The sequence below is a fragment of the Schistocerca piceifrons genome, chromosome 1 (genome assembly GCF_021461385.2).
Source record: "Schistocerca piceifrons isolate TAMUIC-IGC-003096 chromosome 1, iqSchPice1.1, whole genome shotgun sequence".
NCBI classification, from domain to species: Eukaryota; Metazoa; Arthropoda; class Insecta; order Orthoptera; family Acrididae; genus Schistocerca; species Schistocerca piceifrons.
In genome coordinates, this window is record NC_060138.1 from 505039602 (window position 1) to 505057103 (window position 17502).

A 17502-nucleotide genomic window follows, 5' to 3' on the forward strand; every position below is an offset into this window, starting at 1 on the left:
GACTTTGATTTTTGTTTATGGAGAAGCCTTTCTACAAAAAGTTGTCTCTTGATATCTTCGTCAGTAGCTGCTTTAAGACAAACTATGGAGGATAGGCAGCCATTGCAGGTGCCCTGGTGTATCTCGCTAACCTCTAGATTGAATTTGTTGACGAAAATAGAAAGAAAAAAAGAAACAGGTAATTAGAAATTGCCTTTTAATGTGCAATTATCTTAACAGAAATTTTAGACATGGTAAGAATGTAACTTTTAACTATCAGGTCATCATATTATACCTACAAGATAATTAAGTTTCAACTTATCATTTCATAAGTAGACCGATCTGATGTGCTACTAGCTACTCTCTCCTCGCATAATAAATTCCATATCTTATGTATGGTTAATTCTGTAGGCAAGTATTCTCTTAAGGCGTCTTTTTCTCCCCCAGTGCTGTTTTCTGCTTTCAACCTTAAGTTATGGGGGCTACAATTCCAGCTGTAGTTTCTTGACATCATCAGCAAATCTTGCACTACCTACTGTGTCAGAAACTGCTGTCCCACTATTCATTTTCTCGTCAGCTGCATGTTCACCCTCCCTTTTCCCAATACTGAAAGTACTTAGGAATGTAGATCTACAAACAAGAACCTTTTGCTCAAGAGCAATTTGTGTGCCGTAGCGTACAGTTTCTATTTTGCTTGAACATTCTTTCGTATCTTGAGTAGGTCTTCTTCTGTTATTAATTCTCTAATTCGTAATATCTGTAGTGTTCCTGTATCTCTTATTTTTAGATACCATGTCATCTTCTGATATACATAATGCTTTGAAAAACTTCTCATTTTCCTTACACCTTATCAGAGATTTTGCACTTGCAGCAGCATGATGTCTTCCTCATATTTACATGTCTTTTATTTTTCCCTTCGGTCTTCTGTAAATTCATGAACATTACCATATTCATTGTGGATATGAGAATCCATTTGAAGTGTTCATCATAAACAGGTGCAATAGAAAACACAAGAATATTACATGGAATAACACAACAACTAACTGGAGGCAGTCATTACTGAAACTGTGATCACATTATCGCACAGATCCTCTTTATCGACTCACTGGGTTTGTGACGTCACAGTACTCAATCACATGAGTGAAAGAGGATTTGGTACTTTTTAGCGTGAAAGTTCAAAGGGATTTGGCATGTTCTTGTATAAAGTGCTCCCTCTGATGTCCTCTATATAAGTGATTTGGTCAAGAAAATGTTAGCTTCGTCATGGTATTAGGTGGGGTCTGTCACCTCAAAACGTTTTTTTTTATTATTTGTACCTTTTGGAAACAAGCTCCAGATGTCTGCAATGAGTGAGAATTTATTATGAGTAACAGTTAAAGAATGAGGGTTTGCAGAATTTAATGCAGTATCTGGCTCTTATAGGGCCCATGCTATATGCGTGTTGTTTGTATATTTTTCACTAAAATAAATCTCTTATCAAGCTACATAGTGTGTAACTTACGTTACAGGTTTATTGGTTTGTATTTTCCTCTCTCACTTTGTTTAACTGACATAACGGGATATTACATAATTTTCTTTATAATTTGTTATGTCACTCCACGCAGCCATGCAAGAAAGTATTATATCCGATCCACTTCAAAAAACGGTTCAAATGGCTCTGAGCACTATGAAACTTAGCATCTGAGGTAATCACTCCGCTAGAACTTAGAACTACTTAAACCTAACTAACCTAAGGACATCACACACAACCATGCCCGAGGCAGGATTCGAACCTGCGATCGTATCGGTCGTGCGGTTCCAGACTAAGCGCCCAGAACCGCTCGGCCACCCTGGCCGGCTCGATCTACTTCAACCATCTGAAAAACCCGATGACAAATTTTAGCAGCCGAGTGCTACATATTAGAAACTGTGTGTATGTAGCTGTGTAGGTAAACACCTAAAGGTCAGTATAGATATAAAAAAGAAATAAAACATTATCACATATGATATGTCACTCCATAAATTGAATATCTGAATAACAACTGGTGCTTGGGGTCCACAGTCTAGATTAGTATTTTCATGGAGGTGATCTTTCACACATGACTGTCTTTTTTTCGGTTTGCGACGGCAATTTCAGCAGTCAGCCATGGTCAAGTGCTGCTGCAACATTACCAGTACTGTTAAACGTTTTGTAACGACAACAGAAGCACAGGTGAGATTTAATATCACAAGCTCGATTAGTGGAACAAGGCAATTTGACTGCCAATTTAATCATTGTTATCATACTTTCATTTAATCTCACCATCTCACGCCATCTCAAGAAACACCAGCCACTGGTGAGATAACTTTGCAAGAGTACCTGACAGTAACTTACGTGCCGAAATTGCAGTCACGTACTGAAAAATAAAAAAAAAATTTACCTAAAACGGAGAAAAGATGACATCATTGAAAAATAGGGTGTATGTTTAACTTAACATCTGACATGGATCCCTCACCATAAAAGAATACCTCCGAAGCTAGACCCCACGTACTCTATAACCGCTGGCTTTGAAATTGATACTGCGGGCAGTCAGAGCGTGCGTCAATGCCACGAGAGTTACTGGAAATTGTTGCGACGACCTGTTCAGAAAATTCTGGAATGTGGGCTCAGTTCGCAGCCGCCTGGCCCTCCTGGAATGTAACTACTGCGTCACGCTCGCAGCCCCTACTCTGCGGAAGCGACGAGATTAAACTCCACGCCGAAAGAAAAGCAAATAACTCGGGAGAGAGCCAAATGAAACAAAATAGCTGCAGTATCAGTATCAGTACAGCGCGTTTCGAATGGGATGCAGTAGCAAAGCATCTTGCGACTTTGAACTAAACTTATGTCATATTAGTTATTTATAGTTGATGATGAGAAAGCCCAAGACACACTACGGAGTGGCTATATGGATGTTATGCACAGGTCTGTCCTCAAGCCTGCAACACCATGATGCTGATATGAATGTGAAATCGACCTAAAGTGTATGACCTGTGTGCTTTTATGTGCGAATATCTAGCCATTGAGAGCGACACCACAAAAGTAGATGAGAGTAACGTTATCTATATTTTGCAAACGTTTAAAGATTCCGCTGCTGGTTATTCAGAAATCGTATCTGAATATTTTTTGTGCGAAGATTGTCTTAATATTTGTTTAAGAACGAAAAACATCTACCAGTACGTGTCAGTATTCGACGTGGCAGAATCGTGATCTATTGAAATTGTTCATCGTCGTGAGTCCATATCTGTAGAAAATGGTGGCTGGGATGTCGGCTGGTCAGTTTGAAGTAAACAGTATTACACAGTAAAGTGTGAATTCTTTATTACGCTACTTTTTTTCAATGTTGCATCGTCATCAGCCCCTTGACCAAAGTGGATTGGATAAAATCGAGTTTCGCGTAGTCATGCAAGGAACCACAATAACATAACCAGTGTCAACAGATCTCTGATATAAACTACGTGATCACTCCCTCGTTTACCGACAACTCTTCCAACAACTGCTTGAAAAACGCACCGCGGTACGGATTTACTCTTATGGCTTGCAGTAATGGCGTAGTGACTGTGCTTGAGTGGGACCTGTGGTAATAGCTGATGGTACCACGACAGGTTAGGACTGTGCGTACATTATTACGGACTGCCCACGTAACTTTACCATTGATGTCATCCGCCACTGTGACGGCGTTTGTCAGCAGGAAGCATAAAGTGAAGAATCGTGTTACAATGCTTTCAGAAACGCGACAGTGAACTCACTTTAAGTTGGCCCCAAATTCATCTGATGTGGAAGTGCTAGAATAGAATTAGGGCTCTATTGGCTACCAGCTTCGAGCCCACATACCACCGGCAAATATCTGTGTAGTTTGGAGTCGTAAGCACTGGGATGCAACAGGATGCGAGCGTGCGCGTGTATGTGTGCGTGTGTGTGTGTGTGTGTGTGTGTGTGTGTCGTCTCCCTCCTAACAAGCCGATACTCCAAGTCCGGACAGATAACGGAGAGGTCACGGATCCAAATACATATCGTAAAGATGGACAGAAAGCAGGCGTGTGCAAATAAAAAGGCTGTCACGACAAATGGACATGATCACGGAACACGGGAAATCTATTGTATATGGACAACGCGCAGTTTTCCAAGCGAGGTGATGTCTGTGTTTAGTCTTCATCCGATGAATATTTTGGGTGGTGTGAAATAGTTAACAAGAGTGTTACAAATTAATCACGGAAATGGACATGGTCACGGAACACGGGAAATCTATTGTATATGGACAACGCGCAGTTTTCCAAGCGAGGTGATGTCTGTGTGTAGTCTTCATCCGATGAATATTTTGGGTGGTGTGAAATAGTTAACAAGAGTGTTACAAATTAATGTTATTGGCCACAAGAAGAACATGACTTTGTCAACGCCTATACGACTGTGGTCGTCGGATAGGGGAAAGTTCCATGAAAGACGTTCGAAAATAAGCTGCCAAACATAATACTAATAATAATAATTGACTTACTCACTGATATTCCACACAGGAGTCTCTCATTACATTTAGACGTGAATATTTTTCTTTACGTAATAAAAAAAAATGGTTTAAATGGCTCTGAGCACTATGGGACTTAACATATGTGGTCATCAGTCCCCTAGAACTTAGAACTACTTAAACCTAACTAACCTAAGGACATTACACACATCCATGCCCGAGGCAGGATGCGAACCTGCGACCGCAGCAGTCGCGCGGTTCCGGACTGAGCGCCTAGAACCGCTAGACCACCGCGGCCGGCTTTACGTAATAAAACAGAACGATATGCCCTACCTCATTCATTTGTCACGCCGTGCTTTTCTACAACTTACAAAAATGATCTACGTTTTATCACATATCTCCGGTAGTGTAGTTTATTCATTAGACATTACGCACTGAGAGTGTTCATTTTCACCGGCTGAAGACAACGGCAACAGAAATGAAGTAGTTCGATAAGTAACGCCACTTTTGTACTCCTCGGTAACGTGTTAACATCCACGAATATGATTCGGTGTGTTTCCTAATCCATAGGTGTTTGAGGTTTTCCTGTGACTCATCTACCTGAACGATAGACACTTCACAGTGTACAGGACAGCCATTACCGTCTCACGAAGCCCACACCCTCGTCTGACGACCGTACAAAGATACAGGGGAAGGGTTCTTAAATGTTTATCACATTATCGTTTTCGACAACCGAGACAAAGCGGTCATTCGCCGCAGTGACTGAGGCAAACTGTTTATCCCGAAGGCAATGCTAACCCTCGTAGCGAGAGAAGTGTTATGGCTGGTTAACCTCACCTGCGTGGTAGCTCTGCTATGACAGTATTTTTATGACCTCTCGCAGGACTAGCAGCCAGAGGAGTCAACGTCTGTAATGGAATTGCCCACCTGCTGTGTGCGTAGTCTCATTTTCTGGTATAATTCATGCTTTATTTGCTTTAGCTTTAGGAAAAGTTGTACCTATTATTGATGTAACGACGTTACGTGACTGAAAAATATTGAAGACACAGAGGCATATTTCTGTGGTAAAAATTAACAATTACAAAGTAACGTATATTTATATCACGGAACATTTGACATACAAGAAAAGAAATAATATTGCAGCTCAAGTTTTTTCAGTGACGGGATCTATAGTAGTCGGAATCTCGCACTGATCAGAGATGTGGCGAAGTATCAATTGGCGTTACCACCATGGTGTAGTATAACACTATGCCCAACGGCAGTGTTCGAAACATCTTCCACAAGGAAGGCCTACCAGACAAGGAGCAGTAACAGCACGTACTCCTAGATGTAATTAAGATGTGGCTTTAGCAAAAGGAATAGGACGAGAGAGGGATATTAATGAGGTTTCTAGCTTTACTATTGTATAAAGCCTATGGTTGTGATTATTTAGGATAAGAAACACATCACCATCTTTATCATCAACGACATCACCAACGTCATCATCATCGTTATCATCGACTCCGTTGTTCACTTTCATGAATTAAGCATATCCCCTGTTCTGTCTTAGTGGGTCAACATGATACATGTCATCTCGCCTTAGGCCTTCCAAAATTTCTTTTTCATGCAGTAGAAATTGCTAAACAGAAGCATGCGTGTGTCATTAGTGTTAACCACGACTCTTTCCACGTTGTCCTTCCATTCATCGGTTCAACTCTTAACTGTGTTCTGATTCTGGACTTTTTACTCTATCTAACTTTTGCAATCTTTCTACTTCTCTTAGGAGTCTCATTCCAGTACTTAAATGTTCCTCTGTCGATTAGCCAGTATCCACGCCCCACTTCCATTGAGAAGTACAGAATCTATAGCAGTTTTATAACATTTTAAATTCTTTTTCCAAATTACTTTTGTAGTTCTCTTTTTGTAATGACACACGCATGCTTCTGTTTAGCAACTTTCTGTGAAGTTGGAAACAGAAAGGTTGCAGGTTCGAGTCACAGTCAGGCTCACGATATGAGTCAGTCACGATAAGTCTCATCGACGCAAATCTAGAATGAGAATTCATTTTGAGTAGCACTTTTTTTGCAAAACATTCTGACACGAGTGGCAGCACTTTGAAAGGTCCTTGTTGAGGTTCCGCTGAAGACCTCAGTGGTGGATATCTCATTACCAAAAGATACGGTTATAATATGCAAAAATAAGATTTGGCTTGTCATCAAGCCACAGTATGATAACCGTATCGTGTGAGTTACTGAGTTAGAAGGTAGTTACCTGTGATGACAGTACTTTTAATAATTTAAAATATTGAAAGTAATCAGCCGGCCGGATTTCAAAGGTTATAAGTAGAGCTGCTCTCCACCAAAACTACCATTCGATAGTTTTGGTATATTACATAAACGACGTAAATGGTAAGATTACCGGTAGTATGTGAAGCTTTAGTAGGGGAAGAAATATAAGTCAATGTGTGAGAGAGGCAGTGGGTGTGAAAGAGGCACTTGGAGCAGATGACATCTCTTTGCTTTTTTTTGTTTTTGTTTGTTTGATTATTTGCTTTGCATATAGCTAAAACCGCGCATCATTCAGCGATAGTCCATTGTGTAGTAAATACACTTACAAAATATAAATTGCATTTTATAAGTAAGAAAATGTGGAGCGCGAACGTTTAGCGCTTTTATGTACCAAACTCAATTGCACCTGATGAAAGTACCGTTTAAATGCACGAACAGAAAAATCATTATAATTCTTGTTGTTATTTTGTACTCAACAGAAGTATATTCATCACGATCACAGGCAATAGATTTCTGTTTTTATTTGTGAACGTGGAAGTCGGTTATGAAGAACAGAAGCAAGTTTCATGTAAGCTCGACAAAGTATTCAAGCGATGTTTGATATAATTTTCTTTTGCGGATATTTTAAAGTTCATCTTTTTCCGAGAAAATTGATTTTTCTAGCGTTATATTTATTTTTACTACAAAATCCCTGCGTTACACGTCACAGAACATCAAAACAATTTCCATTTTGCAATAAACAAAGTTTATTTTTAAGCAATTGACTAGACGATATCTATGCAGAACAAAAATTTTCCGTTGGTTACGCGGATATTTACCTATCCTCATTCAGCTTAGAGCAGTGCATCGCTTCCGGTTTGTAGGCGACACTGATCGCTGATGGAAACAAAGCGATAACTGTGCGGTGCAGCCCGACAAATCTGCAACGCAAGTAACTTACAGGTACGATCTGAACTGACCAAGGCTGCTAAGAAAATTACCATAGTCTACGCCTACATATTATAGCCCACGCTAGAGTACGCTAATTACACCACCCTAAAATACTTTTGGAAGCAATAACACATTTGAATCGAAATAATTGTAATAATAATTATAATTTCGAGTTTCTCGGTGCCCGGTTACACGTCTACACGTCTTTCGACATCACTTTGGTGAGGTACATGCCCCTTTTCTACACCAGTAGTCCTACAGATGAAGGGGGACCTGCAGTTCCACGGGGAACCCGAACGACCTCTTGCACATGGCGTGAAGTCAGGTTAAAGGCAAAGTGAAGAACTCCGTATTCGGACCGGAATTCATTTCCGCAAACTTTTTCTTTACGAATAGACTACCAGATCCGACGTCTAAGCCTTACTCATCCTGTTTTTCATGTAGCCTGAACGTGTCGAAAACCGTGTAGAGTTAAGCAAGATGACGAATTCATTGAGTCTGCAGACCTGTGTATTAAAATCTGTGTTTGGTCCCAGATGACACAGATGACAGTTCCGCATCCACATTACATTAAAGCGAGTCCTTTAACTATCAGTTGCAGGTGATCCTTTCAATGATGTTTAGTGCGTTTGTTTGCTGATTTCAAATCTGAAACCTATTTTCCTCCATTGCCCTGGTTTTCATGGGTTTAGAACTCTTATAATACAGCGGTTTGTAGTTAGATTTGAGACTTAAGTGTTTTTGTTATCGACAGGGTTAAGATATCTTTTTCCAGATCTGCCATCATTCCACCATGGTTACGTAGGGATGTCAATGTAATAATCATCTGAACAGTTACTATTACAGGTGTGGATACTACACCCTCGTTTGTCAACGACGTTTGTGAAGCTAACTTATAAAGCGTACTCTGAACACACTTTGTCGATCGAGACCTATCACGCCCCCCACAATTGTGAGGAAATGTTGCGTAACTGGACGAAAAGAAAACTTATGGGTTTACCTTTCGAAATCCCTACGTCCTATCGAAAATCAGTACGTCGCACAAGTGACTGCTATTTTCGTATCTTTAATGCAAACGGAATTGGTACGAAATACAGACACAATGTATCATATCCTAATGTCCCTAACTTATCACAAAGATTAACATCAGGGAAAGGGTTCATGTGTGTCATTCGTGGCCTTGATGGAAAACTTTTTTGGTAATAAGAAAGGTGCTAACGGTAAAAGGCTCGAAGTATGTTGTCAAAACTTCGTGTCCTGCCGTGTAATATCGGTGTCAAACTCAATTTACTATAGAGTGATGTGATTAAATTTCCTGACAGCTTAGGAGTCGTCACTGACCAGTAAGGTGAACGGTTCGATCAGGACCTCAAGACTTGGAAGAGCGCTATCAATGGAGATGGAACAATATTGTGATGGCAAACTATTGTTGCAGTGTTAAACGAAATCTGCCTGAAGTAGTACAACAACGGAACAGCTTGATTCGAAAATTTCTGCCTCAACAAAAAGTGTTAGTTTTAACTCACTTTCATAAAAATGTAACCTTCTTTATGATGATATGTGTTTCAATTTGTTTAATTTGTATTTAATTTGATTTGCTTTACCAGCTAAGTTCAATAAACTTAATATTTATACACCTACATAACGATTTAATGAAAAAAATTGAAATACTAACGTTCTGAGACTGTGATAAAACTGGAGCTTTCAGAAGAAAACCGATCTCAGATCTAAAATCAACGCCCCCAAATCAGGTAAGAACAACTGCCGATAGCAACGCGACAACATTGTCGTTCACCAGTGTAATCGAAGCTCTTTTATGAGTAACATCAGTTACAACGAGGGTGAATAATTTACTGTGTACAGTGTTCGGCTATTCATGTGTGTGGGCCGGCCGGTGTGGCCGTGCGGTTCTAGGCGCTTCAGTCTGGAACCGTGTGTCCTTCAGGGTCGCAGGTTCCAATCCTGCCTCGGGCATGGATGTGTGTGATGTCCTTAGGCTAGTTAGGTTTAAGTAGTTCTAAGTTCTAGGGGACTGATGACCACAGATGTTAAGTCCCATAGTGCTCAGAGCTATTTGAACCATGTGTGTGGCGTGTGCGTATGTGTGTCCGAGCGAGCGCCCTCGCGAGGAAGTATGTATGTGTGTGTGTGTGTGTGTGTGTGTGTGTGTGTGAGGGAGAGAGAGAGTACGGTGAGGGGTGGTGGACGGCGGTGGACGCCATAATCTGTGAGAGCCGTGACGCCGGGCTGAGCGGGTGGGCGACCTCCGGAGCGTCCAGCGGCGCTCGCGTGCCGGTGGTCCGTGCCACCCTTCCGGCACTGCGATGGCCGGCCCTGTCATTAGGGACACGCACCCCTTCGTTCCTAACAGTCACGGCAGCCACGGCAGCCTCCGAAGGACTCCGCATCACAACTGTGAGAAACAGCCGCCGTTGCTGGGGTCACGGACAAGAGCAATAACTCCTTCCTATGCATCACGTCAATTCGCTACCACCGAGTTACATACTGTGGCTGTTAAGCAGACATTAGGTTGGTGCATAAACTCATAGCGTTTCTTCGTAAGTAATATATATATATATATATATATATATATATATATATATATGTTGGCCGTTAAAATTGCTACACAACGAAGATGACGTGCTACAGGTGCGAAATTTAAGATGCTCTCATATGCAAATGATTAACTTTTCAGACCATTCACACAAGGTTGGCACCGGTGGCTACACCTACAACGTGCTGACATGAAGAAAGTTTCCAACCGTCTTCTCATTAACAAACAGCAGTTCACCGGCGTTGCCTAGTGAAACGTTGTTGTGTTGCCTCGTGTAAGGAGGAGAAATGCGTACCATTACGTTTCCGACTTTGATAAAGGTCGGATTGTAGCCTATCGCGATTGCGGTTTATCGTATCACGACATTGCTGCTCGCGTTGATCAAGATCCAATGACTGTTGGCAGAATATGGAATCGGTGGGTTCAGGAGGATAATAAGGAACGCCGTGCTGGATCCCAACGGCCTCGTATCACTAGCAGTCGAGATGACAGGCATCTTATCCTCATGGCTGTAACGGATCGTGCAGCCACGTCTCGATCCCTGAGTCAACACATGGGGACGTTTGCAAGAGAACAACCATTTGCACGATCAGTTCGACGACGTTGCAGAAGCATGGATTATCAGCTCGGAGACCATGGCTCCGGTTACCCTTGACGCTGCATCACTGACAGGAGCGCCTGCGATGGTGTACTCAACGACGAACCTGGGATGCACGAATGGCAAAACGTCATTTTTTCGGATGAATCCAGGTTCTGTTTACGGCATCATGATGGTCACATCCGTGTTTGGCGACATCGCGGTGAACGCACATTGGGAGCGTATATTCGTCATCGCCATACTGGCGTATCACCCGGCGTGATGGTATAAGGCGCCATTGGTTACACGCCTCGCTCACCTCTCGTTCGCATTGACGGCATTTTGAACAGTGAACGTTACATTTCAGATGTGTTACGACCCGTGGCTCTACCCTTCATTCGATCCCTGCGAAACCCTACATTTCAGCAGGATAATGCACGACCGCATGTTGCAGGTCCTGTAGGGGCCTTTCTTTTTAGTTATCAATAATATAATCTCCTTCACCATCAGGAGAATCTGTAACGATAGAATATTTGAATATCTTTTCGAATCCGCGAGTGTAGAAATCACGTGGTCTTGAGGCGAAAAGCTCGTCGAGCCATGTTCGCAGCACATTTGCAACTGGAGAGGAAGTTCTAACTTTTCAGGGTTTCCCGACGGATCGGTTGCAAATATACTTCTCGGATTCGCCGCTTTATCGTATTACCAAAATTCCAAACGATGTTCGTCGGAGGTTGTTCGATAGGAAAAAAATTGTTCGTGGCGGAATAACTTCCAAACGCTGTTGCTGTATCGCATTTGTTGTCAGTCTAGTAGAATGTGGGCTTGTGTCATCGTAAAGTAGTATCACTTCACGCAGTCTTCCCAGTCGTTGTTCTTCGATTTCGTCTGCACGATGTCGCTGTTGTTGACAACAAAAAAATGTCAGCAGTGATGGTTACACCTCGCGAAATCAATTCGGAGTACGCCAACCCGTCGCTGTTTCTCCAGATGCATAACTTTATCTGCTGTGGATGAGCGCAGGTCTTTCTTCAGGTATTTACTACTACGTTGTATTCAATGATTCCTTTCTGTTCATTATTTTAGTATAAATATACCATTCTCGCAGCCAGGAACAATATAGGATAGGAGAGGAATGCGTTGTTTAGGAGCCAACATAAGGTCGAAATAGGGCCACCCGCTGATTTTTGTGATTTTGGGTTAGGATGTTAGGGGGAAGAGATCAAACAGCGAGGTCATCGGTCTCATCGGATTAGGGAGGAATGGGGAAGGAAGTTGACCGTGTCCTTTCAAAGGAACCATCCCGGCATTTTCCTGGAGCGATTTAAGGAAATCACGGAAAACCGACTGTAAATTAGGATGGCCGTACGCGTGAGTGAACCGTCGTCCACCCGAATGAAAGTCCAGTGTGCTAGCCACTGCGCCACCTCGCTCGGTTGTAACTTTCGCTTAGAACATGCGGCACTCATAAAGCCGAATTTTGAACCTTCCCCGTAGCATACAAATGTCGCACGATGGTCCAGTAATCACAGTTCATCACATTAGACAGTTCTCGAGTACACTGACGCGGAGCATTGTCAATTAAAGTGTTTAAATTATCTTCAACATAACCCCGAACGTCTTTCTGAAAGTGGAGAGTCGCAAATGTCAAAACGCTCCTTGCCAAAACGAAAAAAAAACATTGTTTTGCAGTGCTCTGTACAATTGCGTTATACCCATAGACGTTGGAAATGTTTCGGGCTGCCTGCGACCCTGTCACTCACCTTCTGAACTCAAACGGAAGAATATGTCGGAAATGTTCTGATTCCTTCACTTGATCCTTCATCCTCTAGCGTTCACAGCTTCACTTACTACCTCAAAAGGACGAAATGACAATACACGAACTCAGATAAAAATTGACAATTGATGATTAAACCCATAGCAACCGGTATACCAACATGCGACACAAAAATTTTACGGACTTGTACACCATCCGAATAATTGTTTCCATCACCTACACTAGGTAGCTGAGAAGGGCAGGGAAGAAGGGCGACCCGGAGAGTGCAGAAACCATCCTTCACTTTGCTCCACTCCGTCCCGAAACTACCCAAGGTCTGTGGTAGATGCAGAAGAGAAATATTGCCTTATCAGTAGATTTCACTGCCAGCCTCGTTGGGCTTCATTGTTTAACGATTGTTGTTTCTCAGTTTCTTTTACACTGAGGTGACAAAGTCGTGGGACTGCGATATGTACATATACAGATGACGGTAGTATGCCTACGCTAGGTACAAAATAGCGGTGATTTGGTGGAGCTGTCATTTGTATTTAGGTGATTCATGTGGAATAATTTCCGAAATGATTATGGCCGCACGGCATGAATTAATAGACTTCTAACGTGGAATGATAGCTCGAGTTAGACGCATGGGAAATTCCGTTAAGAAAATCGTTAAAGAATTTAATATTCCGAGATCAAATGTGTCAAGAGTGTATCGAGAATAGGACATTTAAAGCACCACCTCTCATCACGGACAATGCAGTTGCCGACGGCCTTCACTTAACAACCGAAAGAAGCAGTGTTTGGGTTGAGTTGTCAGTTCTAACAGAAAAGCAACAGTGCGTGAAATAACAGTAGATATCAATGTGGAACGAACAACAACAGTATCCGTTGGGGCATGCAACGAAATTTGGCGTTAATGGGCTATGCCAGCAGACGAACGACGCGAATGCCTTTGCTAACATTACGACGCAGCCTGCAGCCACAGTCTTGGGCTCGTAACCTTATCGGCTGGACCTTAAACGACTGGAAAACCTTTGTCTGGTCAGATGAGACCCGACTTCAATTGATAAGACCTGATGGTAAGGTGTGATTGAGCCGCAGATCCCACGAAGCTATGGACCAAAGTTGTCAACCAGATGGTGGCTCCATAATGGTGCCGGCTGTGTTTACATGGAAATGGACTGCGTTCTCTAGACCATTCCCAGCCGTTCGTGGATATCATGGTCGTAAACAAATATTGAATTTTAATGGATGACAATGCGCTATGTCACCACGACACAATTGGTCGCCATTGGTTTGAAAAATATTCTGCAAAATTTTAGCGAATGATTTTGCCTACTATATCGGCTGGCATGAATCCCGTCGAATATCGGTGAGACATAATCGAGTGGTCAGTTTGTGCACAAAATACTGCTCCCTCAATACTCTTTCTATTAGGGACCTATAGAGACAGCATGGCTCAGTGTTTCTGCAGGGGTGTACAAAGACTTGTAGCGTCCCGGCCACGTTGAGCTACAGCACTAACCCAGGCAACAGGAGGTCCGACACGATAATGAGAGGGATCTCTTGTCTTTTGTCACCTCAGAGAATTTTGTACGTTCAGCACCAGTGACTCAGCGTAAACCTCTACAGAAGCAAGTTTGCAGACGGCAAAACTACATTGTAAGCAAGAAACGGACTTTATCTCGGAACAGCTACGTATGTCGCTGCTGAACAATCAGAAACGAGCCCTGAGACGAAGAAACGCATTTAAAGAGATGTATACAAATTATTAGTTATATGTAGTTTGGGTAGTGTGGATTTATGTTATGAGTGCATGCACGACGTAGAGTGGGGTCTGCGTTATTACGAGTGAAGGGAAGGGAGATTGTGAAACCCCCTTGTCGGCACTTATTATGCTCCTCTCGAATAGCACGAAGGCGGCCACCGAGCTTCACATCATCACCGCTTCACCCTCGCTTCATGAGACACTACGGAGAAGTCAATTATTTCATTTAGGACATTGGATCCAAGACAGCTGATCAGGAACTTCAAACGACCACCTCTCCTCCACTTGAAAGCCAAATACTGACAGTGAAAATTTGCATGCACCAGAATTCTATATCTACGTCTACATGATTACTTCGCAATTCTCAGTTAAGTTTCATCTTACTAATATTTTACAGTTATAAATACGACTGTATTCAATACACAGAAAGTATTAATTAAAAAGCTCTAAGCTTCGCGTTTTATTAAATACACGGAGCATGTCGGACTCTCTGCGTCCATCATCAGGTGCAAATAGTCGTTATACAGGATTCATTTTTGCTCTAGAATGAGGTGAAATTGCATATTTCACACAATCCATGGAAGGCTCTCTTAAGTTTTTAACAGTACCATAACTGGTTTCTCCGTCCTGTTCATGCTTATCACTTGTATATGTTCCTATACTAATCTGTGAAGTGTTTTCAGAAATGTGTACACAAATGTGCCTCTTGAGTGAAATGATATGCTTGAAGATGGGAAAACCAATGTATGCTGGTGTTAAACAGTTAAGAATGCTTTTCTTGGATTGTATGGAACATTCATTTCGCCTCAAAATGGTTCAAATGGCTCTGAGCACTCTGGGACTTAACTTCTGAGGCCATCAGTCCCCTACAACTTAGAATTACTTAAACCTAACCAACCTAAGGACATCACACACATTAATGCCCGAGGCAGGAGTCGAACCTGCGACCTTAGCGGTAGCGCGGTTCCAGACTGTAGCGCCTAGAGCCGCTCGGCCACACCGGCCGGCTGATTTCGCCTCATTCAAGAGCAAAAATTAATCATAGATTAAGACGATTTGCACCTGATGATGGACCTACAGCGACCATGTATTTAATAAAACACTAAAATTTGTGACTGGAGGCGTTTTTATTTAATTCATACTTCCTGTCACAGTCAAGTCTCTCTCAGAGCTTTCATCGAAACATCATCAAGCTGTCTCTCTAACGATACACTGTCGAACGGCACAAGGGAAAAATGAACACTTACATCTTTCCGTGTGAGATTTGCTTTCTCTTATTTTATTATGATTGTCATTTCCTCGTACGCAGCGCGCTGTTCCGGAGTTGCCGCCTATGAGTGTCCCCCTGATAAAAAGTTCAGGTGTCACACCAACCAACCCAGTACAAGAGGAAACCGAGAAAAAAATAAATATAAACCCAATAAATTACTAATAATTTGTGGAGAGGAGCAATAGATCTCATTCTAACTTCTCAGAGGATAACAGATTCTGTGTCAACAATTCTGAAAACCGTCAGAGTAAGGGAATTCTATAATTGCGTCACTAACTACGAGTGGGGCTAAATACATTGGAAATCACAATTCACTTTCCGTACGTTTGCTCCTGTGATGAAGAAAAAGTCTTGAATGACTCTCGATTATTAAATACTCCACCGTATACAACAAGCCACTACAAGTTATACCACAAGCTAGTAACAGTATCCTCCACAAATATTCACAAATAGCTAACACTCAACTATCTTAGGGCGTCATTATTCCAAAATTTCCAAACTATACGCAGCACCTAAATCATCTGGCTTGTGCAACAAACTATCACAGGCAACAAAATCGTGCCTTGTCAGACGCTACTACTGGCATTAAAACTTTCATTTACGGTCATAGTTACGACACACAAACACCAATCTTGAAACTAGCACAGCGTACCACCAACGCTACACTGAGACCAACACTCACAGATCGCTTGACCACGGCTCAAGTACAATACAAAATTACGAGGAGCTACTGTCAGGTAAAATTCATGAAACAGTCCACTGATTGTGCCCTAGTAGAGTTACAGCATTATCCAATCTTGCATAAAAAAACTAAACCCCCTTATTACTTGTTTCCGAAACCTTTCCAACACAATTCCCAGGATATCTCCAGCTGTCTTGATTCTCGATACAGAATTCTCCTAGCAAAGTGTCGATAGTGATACACGTAAACGTGTCTCGATCCACACGCAGTAACAGAACAGTCGACTCAAGCTCACGTACTCCTCGACTCCTCAATAGTGACCAACTGCTTCTTTCCAACCATAGCTGAACCATAAATCTAGACGTAGGGGGCTACCATTATTTTTTTACCAAGAGATATGATTTTTTGTTGTCGTTTCGTAGTAAAGCGGCCAGCTCGCCCACCATTGCTGCTAATAGCTATCGCCGCATAGATGATTTTTGCCGCCTCTTGGTGAACACTTGTACAGCTGATTACAGTACTAGTTTTTCTACAACATGTACACCCACTGACTTTCGTTAAATGAAAAAAAGCAGTTTTACACCCTTTATCTTCTTCGTTACGTTTTTCTGCTGTCTTAATAGGTTGAAACGACCACATAGTTTACGTAACGACACGGAACTGTTCAAAATTAACTTTGACACGTTAAAGCGGGTGGGTGCCAACTATTGCTTTTCGCGTTTGAAGGAGGAAGTCTGAAATTCCATGAGCAGATCCTACAGTAACGAGAAAAGCCTTTTTTTGTAATGATTGGCTCCCCAACTCGCGTGTCATATCCACAGTACACTGTCCCCTGTTCCGTGATGATGCAAAACGAGGTACCCTTCTTTCAACTTTCTCTGTGTCCTCCGTCAATCTTATCTGACGCGGAGCCAAGGCCACACAGCAATACTCCAGAAGAGAACGATTACGAGTAGTGTAGGCAGCTGTTTTTAGCAGATCTGTAGCATTTTCTAAGTCTTCTGAAACTAAATCGCAGTTTTTGGGTCGTGTTTCCCAACAACATTGTCTATGTCAACGTTCCACTTTAAGTTACTCGTAACTGTAATCCCTAAGTATTTAGTTGAATTTCTAGCCTCGCGCACTTTTCCTTATTTATAGCCAATTGCCTCTTTTCTCACCTTACGGGTAACTTTTCAATCATCTTACAACTGGAATTGATCGTCTGGTGACTTTATAAGGTGGCAAATGAAAAGGATCATCTGAAAACGGTCTTAGAGGGC

General features: G+C 42.1%; 1 protein-coding gene across 1 annotated transcript in view; it reads right to left on the minus strand.

Annotated features, from left to right (window-relative positions):
* Positions 1 to 461: 461 nt before the first annotated feature.
* The window catches only part of LOC124742251 (acid sphingomyelinase-like phosphodiesterase 3a), a 1292708-nt gene continuing 1275667 nt past the window's right edge, over positions 462 to 17502 (minus strand). The window contains exons 12-13 of the mRNA XM_047248799.1: positions 9824 to 10046; positions 462 to 609 (exon numbers count right to left, since the gene is read on the minus strand). Coding sequence (XP_047104755.1) covers positions 462 to 609; positions 9824 to 10046 — 371 coding nt within the window. The remainder of the gene's footprint in view (positions 610 to 9823; positions 10047 to 17502) is intronic.